This window comes from Micropterus salmoides, unplaced genomic scaffold (assembly GCF_014851395.1).
Source record: "Micropterus salmoides isolate LMB-PRFRI ecotype aquatic unplaced genomic scaffold, ASM1485139v1 Ms_hic_scaffold_7, whole genome shotgun sequence".
NCBI lineage: Eukaryota > Metazoa > Chordata > Actinopteri > Centrarchiformes > Centrarchidae > Micropterus > Micropterus salmoides.
The window spans coordinates 19452475-19465846 of record NW_024044459.1 but is presented as its reverse complement, the minus strand read 5'-3'; the positions used below and the strand labels follow the sequence as shown (position 1 = coordinate 19465846).

Genomic DNA, 13372 nt, shown 5'->3' with positions numbered 1-13372 from the left:
TTATGTACTGAAAATCCTACTGCTTAGACAACACGCCCATGCTGCTTTTCCACAAATGATGCAACCGACACTTAGGGTTGAGTACATCACACAAAGGCCACAGACAAGCAAACTCCAGTCACAAGTGTTTCCCCTGCCCACTGCTGACATCATCAGCACAGCTAAACCCCACCCACCTGGGCATGGTGATGCTGGTGGCAGAGCTAGTCTGTTTCTCAAAGCAAGTCCTGATTGTGGTCCGTCATACTTACATATAAAAGTCATGGAAATCATTAAGAACAAACAATTAATATACGGAAAAAATTACATTTGTTTAGTTGAACTGTAAAACAAAGAAACAGATTTCAAGCTGTAAATGTATTAAAATTACTCAATTACTTTATTATTATTACAATAGTATTTAATAGATCACATAGCCATTTGCACTGGGGACGCTGGGGACATGTCCCCACCACTTTTTGAAAACATTTGCTAAAAGTTTTCTGAAAATTAGCTTGCAACAAGAAATGTTAAATAACAAATAAAAATTCTATAAGAAAGGTTTAATTGCACAATATGAATGAATAAACTGCATTGTAAATATAGAAGAAACAGATCTACCTTGTCCAAAAAAAGTAACTTAGGCTAAAAAACAAGCTACTGATTACTGCATTATATTCGATAATATTTTTATAGTTCGAATTGTCACCGGCCACATGAATTTTGTTTCCCTTCATATAAATAAAGACATTTCCACCATAAATTGGTGCAGAAAATGTCTCTAGAATGCAGGAAATTGAGAGTTTAATTCTCAAAATCTTACTATTTATATATCTATATATATATATATAATATCATCTTGTCTTGCTCTCCAATATTGTGGACTGAGTGTTTGTCACACCCGTAATATAGAGCCCTAAAATGTCCCCACCACTTTTCAACACAAAGTGACGCCCCTGGATAGATCACACTGACTGTGTGTTTGACGATCCTGTTGTATGAGCCTTTTTTGCTAAACAGTACAATGGGCACATTTAAACTAATTATTGATGATTGAAGATCATGTTTGTTGTCTAATAATTACAACGATGTTGAGCTGTTCTCATCTGATATTTCTCTAGACATCGTGATCAGAGCTTAGTCAAAACTAAGTAGAGGTGAAAGAATAATGCGGCATGTTGACTAACAAACTTTACTGTGTAATGATATTCCAAGGACAGTTATGTTATGAACTTCTTCCCTGTTTACATTATTTTACAATACAAGTAGACAAGGTAACAAAGCTACCAAAAAGGATGCCTTCAGCTATCAAGAGTCTGTTCCCATTAAAGTCATATAAAGTCATACAAAATCAAAGATGCTGTAGGATTCCTTCCTCACTCACCAACTAAGTTTCTGTACAGCGGCATTGTGCTGCCACTTGTGCTTACATAGGTCGAGTCTCACAGGAGACAAAGCAAAATGCAATTCTCTACAGCTCTGTTAGGGGTGTACAAGTGCTTCTCAGTGTGCAATCCTGTAAAAGGTTATATTAAAAGTAAAGGGGTTTGCACAAAGGCAGGAGATCTTTGCATTCTTCTTTTCATTCTGGAGGTCCACATGTCTGGATAGTGAAATCTGATTTCAGGATTTTTCTTTAGGAGACAGATTCACACACACAAACACACTCTTTTACTGTTTTATTTATTGTATTTAATTTATTTAATGATCTGCATGAAATGAATTGTTCTTTTGTATGATCTTTTAAGCTTTGGCAGTATTGTTCTTTGACATTCATGTCAATAAAGAAAAATTTAAGTCCATGCAACATAGAGTGAATAATCACAAGTCACAAGACCTGCCATCATGTCGGGAACACTGGCGTCATCACTGTCTCTCAGCAGGACATTGTGTTTATTTGCTCTACGACAAATTATGGGCAGAAATTACAGTATATTGTAGTCATTTGTGTGTTTTGATTGAAACAAAATGTATTAGAGGACTGAATGTTAATGGCCTGATAAAATGTTATAACAACATGATCACTGAAACAGCCCACCAATGTTTCATTAACAGGGATGTATTTGTACTGAGACTGTTTGTTTGACTTTATGTCCTGACAGGTTCATGAATATTTTTGCATGAAATTTGGTCTACGGGAACAATTAATTGTGTGACTGATCAGAGCCATTTGACATTTTGTTGATTTTTATCCATAATTATGAAACAAACAAATACAGAGTCCCAAATCAATCCTGTGAGATGATTGTCAGGAAATCAATGTAGTATAACCTTTAACCGAATTTCTTTGAGTGTTACAGCAAGTTGGGAGTCATATGCAGGACTGTCCTCCTGGGTGAAAATGTAAAACTGACTAATTGCTCTGGATAAAAGCCTCCACTAAAAAATAATGTAAACACAATAATGATTTTGCTTGTTTCCATTTGCCTGCCATGGAAACACAAATTTACATTTTAGAAGACATACTATATTAATCTCACAAGGGGAAATTCAATTAAATTTTTAATGGTTTTTAGGGGCTCACTTTTTTAACTTCATAAGAATAAACCATGTTGTACAAGATTTGCTGTGAGGTTAAGCTAGGTTAACCTCTGTGTGATGGTGTTACAAAATATGGCCTTTCCTGCACCAGACTGAACAACATCTGACAAGATGAAGTGAAATGAAGAGGAGGGGCTGAACCCTGCAGGAAGCTTGAAGGCAGAGCCATATTCAATGAAGTCATTGGTGTCTGCTGCCTGCTTTCATCTCTCTGTACCGGTGAGTGAAATCTGCTCTCTGTCTTGCAAAGTTAGCTGAAGACGTGAAACCAAAAACTCCACTGAACTGCCGGGAGCCACAGCAGCAGCTGCTCTGAAGGGGGGGGGTGAACGTTTAGAAGTTGGTTTTAAGATAAGAAACTTTTTCCCCCTGATTTTTAAAATGTTGCTCAGGATTATTTCACGTGCAAATGTGTTTCCTGCTCTGGACTGGAAACACTGGCGTTAAGAGAAATTGTTTCATTCGTCTTGAACTGCGCTTAAAGGACATCAATGGGTAATGAACCGATAACGAGGGGGAGCATGGTTCCGACCATTCCTTCTATTATGTTCATTTTCGGGGTGGTTGGGAATGTCATCGCCATCGTGGTTCTTTGTAAATCTCGCAAAGAACAGAAAGAAACCACGTTTTACACGCTGGTGTGTGGACTGGCAGTCACGGATCTCCTGGGCACGCTGCTGGCCAGTCCGGTCACCATCGCCCTTTACGTGAAAGGAACGTGGCCTGGAGAGGACCCGCTGTGCCAGTACTTTGGATTCACCCTGCTTTTCTTCTCTCTGTCTGGGCTCAGTATCATCTGTGCCATGTCGGTGGAGAGATACATCGCTATAAACCATGCCTACTTCTACAATGAGAACGTGAACCAAAAACTTGCGGGGTTGACTCTCGTGGCGATCTACATCTCCAACGCGCTTTTCTGCGCGCTACCGATTATCGGCTTTGGACAGGTAAAGAAGCAATACCCGGATACTTGGTGTTTTTTAGAGTGGAGGAGCAACAAGACCAGCGATGCCGCCTACTCCTATATGTATGCGGGCTTCAGCTCTTTTCTTATTCTCGCCACTGTTATCTGTAACGTGCTGGTGTGCACGGCTTTGATCCGGATGCACAGGCGTTTCGTGCGCAGGATGTCGTACGGAACCGATCTGGGGCGCCATGTGGACCCGCGGAGGAGAGGACGCAGCTTTGGACGCCTGGCCGGTGCAGAGATTCAGATGGTCATTTTGCTCATAGGCACGTCGGCAGTGGTGCTTATCTGCTCCATCCCGCTTGTTGTAAGTTTTCTTTTCTCTGCTCCCTGTGGGCCAGTAGTCGACGCATGTTTTACGCACGGCTCTTGTTTGCACAAATGCCATTTTAGTCATGCATTTTGATACAAATCTAAGTAGAAGTTACTAAAGTAAAATTTCAATATATTAATTTTTGTACTAAATTACTTTTCCCTTGCCCCTTTTAGCCACTATTCTTGTCTTTGCTCATTCTATCCATTATGCACGTTTTACGCAGAAATTTAGTTTTTTTTTACACGGAACAATTTGTTCATGCAATTGGATCCAAATCCAAGTGAATGATTAGAGAGTAAAGTTCAAATTTATTTCTATTCAGATTAAATTATTTTTCCCTCCTTGCTTTTTCTCTTTTGCTACTCTGGTGCTCCATGTGTTTATTAGTGTCTCATTCTTCCTCACATATACAGACCTACAGCAAACAGCAAACATAGTTTGAGACATGTATCCATCTACTTAGTTTGTACTCTCTTCTTTTGCAGGCTCAGGTGTTTTTAAACCAGCTGTATAAAACTCCGGTGGAAAAGCAGCTGGAGATAAACCCTGACCTACGAGCCATACGCTTTGCCTCCTTCAACCCCATCCTTGACCCCTGGATCTACATCCTGCTCCGCAAGGCTGTTCTCCTCAAGCTCATTGAGAAAATCAAGTGCTTATTTTGCAAGATAGGCGCACAGAGGCAACAGAGACAGGGGAACTTCAACTCTACAGATGCTCAACAACCTTCCTCTGTCATCTCTAACCGAGACTCCCAGACCTTCCTTTACCTAGCCGAGGGAAAGGAGGTGTTCACTGGAAATAACAAAGCAGGCAGACTCTCTGGTTCCCAACCTTCATCAGTCAGAAACTCCCAAGCTTCATATTCGTCTGAGCAAGGCAGCGTTGAGGTTCAGAGTAGAGAAGGGACCATCAGGGACATTTTAGCCCTGCCATGCCCAAAAGACCCAGCACTTCAGGTGTCGTTGAGCACTGAGACAGTGGAGGAGAAATGCATCTGACTTAACTCTGAATTAGGAGACAGATTGCTTTGAGGGAGATTCTTCTCCAAAACAGACCTCTGAATATGAGGGAAGTCACATAAAAATAATAAATGACTCTTTAGAGGGAAAGGAAGAGAAACTTGAAGTGCTGTGCGCATTATGGTCCCGTCTTCTCTCTTTTAGCACCCAGCTACTATCCAACTGTTGATTATCTCTGACTTTGAAAGCAGATTGTAAGCAGTCATTTTGCCCAAAACTGGTGCTGGTGGAGATGACCCACTTCTTCATGACTCAAGTGTTAGTGATGGAAACGCTATCCCTACTAATTTTAACCTCTCTGTTCAATCATTGTGGAAACCTATACCCTAAAGTAGATGAGGCCAGTAGTTGAGAATAATTGAGTCACACGCTTGTGGTTAATATGGTAAATGAAAACAGTATTGAATATGATCCCTATGGGTAATCACAGGCATGTGTGCTGCCATTGTAAGGATTGATTTGTTTAACAAGCTCTATTGAACACTGCTTTTTGAAGGACATGTTGTGTTAGTTCCATGACTAATGTACAGTGCAGTATTATTATGTGGTGAACACCAACGTTTTTGTTCCTTAGCCCTGGAATACACACAGATATGTCATCTCATATAAAAAAAAAAAAACTCGTGCAATGAGAGTACAAAGATTCCTGTGCCATAGTTATGAACACCAAACTTTTACAGGGAATGTTAAACTTTGAAAAGAGGTGTAAATCAGTGGACAGATGTTGCTCAATTAATATTAAGATGTTTCAACACCCCTGTCAGCTTGAGAAGTATTTTTAAATGATCAGTGTTGTGTAAAATATTATTTGTAATAAAATCATTCTTCTCTAGGAGAAGGTTCTAGTTAATAAGTCACAACTCTAAGGGGATTATCCACCCTAAATAAGTATTTGTGCTCATTTGTTCTAAGTCTACATCCCTAATTTCCATTTTATTGTCTTATAATGTTAGTCAATTGTCACCTTCAGCTGCTGTCTGACCAGTCTATATAAGAGACTGAACTCCTGAGCTCCTGAGTGTTCGAGGAGCTTTTCCACACAAACAAGCTTATATCTTAGTTTCTGCAGCTTTAAAGCAGGCAGTCGACCTTAATTTTTTTTAAAGGTGTTGCTTAATATCACAGATTACATTCTTGCCTTTCTCGTTTCTCTTGTTACTGTTTATTTTAGACAAGCCTGTTTGTGCACATGAATGCTGAGAATCACGCCCCTCATGATTGTACAGTATAATGAAAATAGGTAGAGTGTGGCCTATTAAGCAAGGTCTTTTAATTTATTTTTAGTCTTCAAATGATGCACCTTATTTTGTATTTTTGTTTGTATTGTAATGTAGAATTAAATCTGTGGACATTTATTTTATCATTGTTTTTTTTCACATCAGTAAACATGACTTGATGTGTGCTAAAATTGAGCAGTAATAACTGAGAACTTCTGTGTGTTCAGCTGTAAATTAACGACCACAGTATTGTTTCAGAGCAAACAGGGCCTTTGACATGATGTTATATGTTGTCAACATAAAGCGGAAGTTAATAATATGAGCACCAAGTTTCTCACACAAATCTTTTGTTTTGTTTAGTGAGATCATCTCAGTACTGGCTACCACTTTTCCAGTGCTTCCAAGTTTATAGGCAAATAAATGAAAATGCAACATTCTGAGGTAGGGTTACAGAAATTAAGTGTACAAAAAAGCCTCAGACACACAGAAACAGAGCAAAACAGTGTGATGGGGGGGGGATCAGGATTTCAGGAAGTAGACCTGGCAGAAATAGCTTCTCTCCTGAAACAATAAACACAATTTAAGGCTCCAATTCATTTCAATTAGGCTCAAACAAGCAATGCAGTGGATTAGGCAAACACGCTGCATAGATGCCCAAAAGACAGAGTGTCAGAGGATCCCCTAGACTCTGGGAACAACACATGTTAATTGAATTAAACTGTGAAAAATGGGCTTGTACAGTAGCGTGACACTGTGATGCATGGAACAAACTCTTTCAGCAATTTGATCTTCTCTGCTCTCACCAGAGTCTGTCTGTCTAATTAAATGTATAAAGGGAGAACATCTGTGACAACAGGTGTACATTCACAATCAGTACTAAATAAGCTGCAGAATAGCCTCACTGGCCCCTTAAAAAAAACACAGGTCTCTCAAATATCAGCAGTAAATTTTGTTAAGGTTGGAGGTGGTGAGTCGTATACAACTTGACATGAACCTTGTTAAAACATTGGAGGTAACCTGTGAATCTGCTTTACATCAGCAGGGTCCTTCAGTGACGCTCTGCACCCGGTCCCCTTTGTGCTCACTGATAAACAGCAGATAACTCCTGCTGCTCCTCCTCGTCTCCTGTCACCGTTAGTTGAAAAGAATAATCTCTGGAAATATGCCAGAACTGATGAAGGAGCTGATAAATGGTCTTAAGGTGGTATAAGATGCTGTGCTTCTTCCCCTCGAGTGATGGAGAAAAGAGATGAAATGTAATTCAGAGAGAAAACAGGAGTCTCTACAGTGTGTGTGGAGTAGTTTCTCTCACATCAGTGCGAAGTTCATCTTTTGTCCATGTGACACCCATGAAGCAATATGATCTGTGTGCTAATATATTCACAGAACAATGAGTCCTTGTTTAGTGATAAATTTGATCACTTAAAGGCTTAAAGTACAAAAATAGAGTTTCTCACATACCAAGCAGACCATTTTGATTTTATTTTCCCAGGATCTGATTTTTCTGGTGCCTCAGACAGTTTTGTTTGGGACTATTTTTACTGTAGAAAGAAAACTGTTCACAGTGAGGTCTGTGGTTTATGCAGAGAAACACTGAATTACTGACACATGTTACTGTTGAAATGTAATTTTCTAATGCTGTGAGGACCACAAATGAAATTATAGTCATCTTCATTAAGGGACACACTTGGATACCACTTTACTCATCATGAGGAGTGATACTCAAACTGTGAAAACTGGGCTTGGGCTTTAATTAACAAATGTTTTACAGAACACCTGCGTTACAAACTGGAGGTGTGGAATTGGACAGTAAGTAGGGAACGTTGCATTATGGAAGTATAGTATCCTCATTTTTGGACCGTTACTAGGGACTAAAATTCAGGATATCTTGGTCTAAGCTGCACAGCTAGAGGTACAAATCTCCAACACCTGGAAAGATTACCAAACTATATGTATGTATTGATACATGTACCCTAATCTATCTTATTTTAATTAGCCAAACTGTGGTCGGAACACGCAGCAACAAAATTCAAAACCAGTGAAACAGATCCACTCAAAATAGATAGACAGTATTTTTCTTTTTTGGTAAACCTAGGCTTTATTATCACATCTATGTTTAAATCTACAAACATTATCTGAAGTAGCTCAGTGCAGCCTGGCTGTGTGTTCAGCCTTGTATAGGGGACAGCAATGCGAACAGCTCCAGGCTTGGAATTAGTCACCCGCTTGTTAAATCCCACACAAATATACAGTATGTAGAGCGACTTATTTCAAAGATTTTCAAGCAGATTTATGTACACCAGCTAGTTCCCATGAAATCAGCAGCTAATTGGAGACTTTGATCTCCGCTGTTATATAATACGCAAGCAACTAGGAAAATCTTAACCACATGAGATGACCTGTCAGACAGCAAGCCAATCAGACACAGATATATGGATAGATGTAGAGATACATATTTAAATGGGAAGTGAAGTAGTAGTAAGTTTTCTCCAAAGAATAAACTGCCTTATTGTTGCGCTGAGTTTTTAATAGAAGTAGATTAAAGATTAACCTTTCTGATTAAAATCTTTTTTCCAGGAACTGTATTGTGTTTGCAGGAGAGAATGTCCAATAGCAATGAAAGCATTATAGCATCTGGCGATGGTTCTGAGTGTGTCATTAAATATGTGTGTGGGTGTATTCGCGAGGGTCACATTTATCAAGGGGTTTTTCACAGTCCACAGTAGGTCAAATAATTTCAGGGCGTTTAGAGTTCACTGAGTCAGTAATATTTATTCAGAAATGAGTGTACAAACTACATATTACTAAGGAAATAGACGGCAGGGGGTCCAAATGAAATATTGTAAGTCGGTCAGTGGCACTTGCAATGCACCTCCCACACTCTGGCTTCTAATCGAACCTGTGATCTCAGTTGTATGTCATCCCCTTATATACCTACAAATATGCAAAACTGTAATAAAAGAACAGGATACAATACAAAAATAAAGATAGAGCATCAAGCCAAGTACAGTATCAAGTACAAGAAAATGGGATCTAAAGTTTACTTATTAACACATTATATCTTTTTTGTTTGTTTGTTTAAATTGTCTAAAAACCTAAGAGTAACTACATGTTGTGGTGTTACACTGAGTTATCTGCCAGACTATATCTTGGCCAGGCGTAGTAATTTCTGGAAGTTTCAGGAAACCACCACATAATTTTGGTTTTAGTACAGATTACAACAAAATGTGTGTTGATAAAGTGTTAATTAGTGAGCTTAAGAGGTGCTGGTGGGCGAATTTTGTTACCTTTGGACAGAGCCAAACTAGCTGTTTCACCCCTGTTGCCAGAGTTGGTGCTGAGCTAACTGGCTGCTGGCAGTAGCTTCATATTTTCCATATAGGTGTGAGACTGGTATTCATCTTCTCATCTGACTCACAAATGTGAAACTATTCTTTTACAATAATGGCCACTACATCAGGGAGACAGTTTAAAAGTTGCTTTTGTCAGATTTGAACACAAAATGCAATGGTAAACTGTTTAAGCACACACTTTCAGGTCCACAGTGAGGTGTTCCAGCAGAAAGTCACATGCTCACACACATACTGGAAGCCAGCAGCGTTTCCCAGCTTGCGTCAACGTCCTAGCCAACTCTGCTCCTCAGTCAGCAATTCTTGGAGCACTCAGCATTTTTTTACAGCATTTTTAATACAGTTTTTTTTTTCTCTTTCATTTGTCAAAATATCATTATTCCCTGCAATCACTATAATTCCCCCTCATCATTTCTCCGCACCAATAATCATTTATTTCAAAACAGGTTATTTTGACCACAGAGCTTCTCCAGATGCTGTAGATTCAACTGCTGCTCTGCCTGGGAATCAGATTACGCCGTCCCACTGAGGTTTTCTAACAAATGGTGCTCTGAAACAATGTTGATGGCTTTAATGCTGCGTATATCCTGATTTGTTTCAAGATTTCAGCACCTCATAAGTCAAACCCAGTTACTCTGGGTGCCACCATTAGCAGTGATTAATGTATCAAACCAATTCATTAATCACATGCTGTACATTGAGCAGTAAAGCAAATTTGGTTATGAACCATAGGGTCTTTGAAAACAATTTCTACACTAAAATATGATAAACTAAAAATCATGGGGTAAAACTACAGACTTTAGCCTGTAATAATTTGTTGTTTTTATCCAGTGTTATTGTTATTTGAACAACCAAACTATTATATGGTTATTTTGACCCAGTGTTAGAAACAACAAGCACAACTGAAATTCTGTCACAAAAGTATTGTTAGTTGTAGGAAATGATGTGAATATGACATTCAAAATTGCAAAGGTATATTGATAACACTAATTAGTAACAAATAGTGACCATATACATTGAAAAAGAGCTACTGTAGAGTAGATCTCAGTAACAGTTCAAAACCACAATAAATAACTCCACAGTAATACAAAAAACAAAAAAGTATTGCATGTCTAATACTGCTGCTGCAAGTGGAATTCAGTATTCTGAGGTGACAAAAGTGTTTCTGATCCCTTTCTCACTACAAAACGTTCCTAAATAAATAAAAGTTTAAAATGAGAATCTGATTAATCCATCTTCATTAACTAATCACAAACTGAAATGATGAAAACATCATTGGCCTCTGCATTGGCTACAGTATGAGGAAATTGGTTTGCTCAGCAGTCCACTGTCAATGCAACTTGCTAAATGTTTCGCTAAGTGAACATGAACACATTTATTAGCCTCATCCTTTCACAAAATGTCAGATACACATTTTTTTAAATCCAAAAACAAGATTTGCCAGATGCAAAACAAGTGTTTGCAGGATAGAGTTTATCTGCTGATTGATTCATCTGTTTTGCCACTGCACAGAGAAAGGGATTGTTATTGACTATGATTGCTACAACACATGAAGCCTGTTGCAAGAAATCTTGGCGTGTTATTCGATAGTAATTTATGCTTTGAGCATCATGTTTCTAAATTTGTCCAGTCCAGCTTTTACCACCTTAGAAATATTGCAAAAATAAGGCCTATTTTAAATGTTACAGATGCAGAAACTGTTATCCATGCTTTTATCTCCTCACACATTGATTATTGCAACAGCCTCTAAACTTGCCTTAATCAAAAAAACCTGAATAGGTTACAGACTGTACAGAACTCAGCTGCTTGGCTCTTAACTAGGACAAGAAAATATGATCATATCACCCCTGTTTTAGCATCATTGCACTGGCTCCCTGTTTGTTTTAGAATTGATTTTAAGATTTTACTCATTACTTTTAAGGCTATTCATGGCTTGGCTCCTGACTATATTTTAGATATTTTAGCTCCTTATGAGCCTTCCCGTGGTCTAAGATCTTCTGGCAAGGGCCTCTTGTCTATTCCTGGCGCCAGACTAAGAACAAAAGGTGACCGAGCATTTGCTGTCAGGGCCCCGAGGCTCTGAAACGACTTGCCTGAAGAAAATTAGGCTGGCAGGGTCGGCTTCTTCCTTCAAATCTCTTTTAAAAACGTACTTTTACCGGAAAGCATATCCAGATTTTATCTGAGCTGCCACTCGTTTTACTATTCCTGCCCAGCTGTTCTTATCACTTTGTTTCCTTGTCTCATCTTCCTTATGTCCTACTGAACATATTTGTTATACTCTATTGTGATCCTTGTTCTTATATTCTGTATTTCACCCCCCTGTATCTTGTTACCCACGCGGGACAACTTCTGCAACCTGTGTGTGAAAATTGTTCAGTTCAGAGGCAAGACAGGGGAAGGATTTGTGCGTAGTTTTGTGGTCTTTCTTGGTCAAGTGCACTCTAGCAGGGCGAATACCTTGGGTTCTCTCTGAGGGTCACACTCACTACTTACTATGTCACTTGTTGGCCACAGTACTGATACTGATCATGATCCTGCTAACGATCAAAACCGGCGACAACCTCTTTCTGTGTTACATAACCATCACCCAGAACTTACTGTGAGAAGGGGAAAAAACCCACCTCGCCCTTGTCAAAATAAAATCTGTGTTTAGGTTTCACCATGATCTGGTCCCCTTGTCATAACATGATTTGACCCTTGATTTGATCACAGACTCTGAGGTATATTTTTAACACTAATCAGTAACAAATAGTGACCATATACATTGAAAAAGAGCTAGAGTAGATCACAGTAACAGTTCAAAACCACAATAAATATCTCCACAGTAATACAAAAACCAACAGCATAAACACTGGGTCATAAAACCCATGGGTAGCCTACTGGGTGTTTTTTTACCACTGGGTGCTAGGTAAAGTTAGGGCATTATTGCTTTGCTTTGGTTACTCAGATTGCGTCAGTTTTGACCCAGTGATTTGTACTTTATATGCTTTTTAGGATACTGTGATAGTACTGTGTACAGAATTGGCAGCAACTTTAGTCACAAGTTTCTGCAAGTGCACTCATTGCATGTCTAATACTGCTGCTGCTGCAAGTGGAATTCATGGGAAAATCTGGTGAAATGTACAGTATACTGGATAAATATGATTTAGTGAAGGGGTCAATTAGTCTACCAAGATAAAACAACAGCAACAGGCCATAAATCAGCTACTTTATGTCAACCTGAAATGTTTTATGAAGTCACTTATTTCAAAAGGGCAAGAAATTAGTGGGAACAGTGTGTTTCTGGGCATTTAATGAGCAAATGATTCTGAAAATCATTCCTGCTATTAATCATAATAAAATATGTATTGCATGTGTGTATGTGTGTTTAAAGAGGTAATGTCTGTACAGCTCAGGTTTCTTCTACTTGTGATTCTTGAGTTCAGTTCCCTGCCCCTCACCAAAGGCAATGAGACGCCGTCCTCATTTTTACTGCCCGGACCAGGGCCACTAATTGTCGGTGGCGTGGATCAACATGAATGTAAGTGCTTTACCAGCGCTTTACTGGTAACAGAGAATAAGTGTGCTTACTTGCACACACTATATCAGATGTCGGGTCTAAGCGCACATTCAGCTGACAAAGACGTCACAACGTGAGGGAGTGCATAAGTGGATTGAAGACATCGATTGTGGATCTGTTTCTGTTGCACTCTGTCTCTTTTAACCCCACCATTTATACAACAAGGGAAAGTAGGGCTTCCATGATGGCTGCCATAAAGAAATCAATTCAATATTTCAAAGTTCACCTTTTTTTGTCACCTGTCCAATTTACCACTGTTTGTTGTGAGCTAGTAACTGTTCCAAATAATTTTCTTCCACGAGCTGGAACAGTCGTTGCACACTAAACACACATGGCCAGCTTCCAGCTTGGAAATTACATAAAACAAAGTCCACAAATAAATCATCCTCAATGTGTTATATCAGATCAAAGTGCTTCT

The 13372-nt window shown here is 39.0% G+C and overlaps 1 protein-coding gene across 1 annotated transcript; it reads left to right on the top strand.

The window, feature by feature from the left end:
• The first annotated feature begins 2745 nt into the window (after window positions 1-2745).
• Window positions 2746-6364, top strand: ptger4a (prostaglandin E receptor 4 (subtype EP4) a). Its single transcript, XM_038704421.1, has 2 exons — window positions 2746-3794; window positions 4289-6364. The coding sequence occupies exons 1-2, from the start codon at window positions 3012-3014 to the stop codon at window positions 4802-4804; spliced, it is 1299 nt and encodes a 432-aa protein (XP_038560349.1). The 5' UTR covers window positions 2746-3011; the 3' UTR covers window positions 4805-6364.
• The last annotated feature ends 7008 nt before the right edge of the window (window positions 6365-13372 follow it).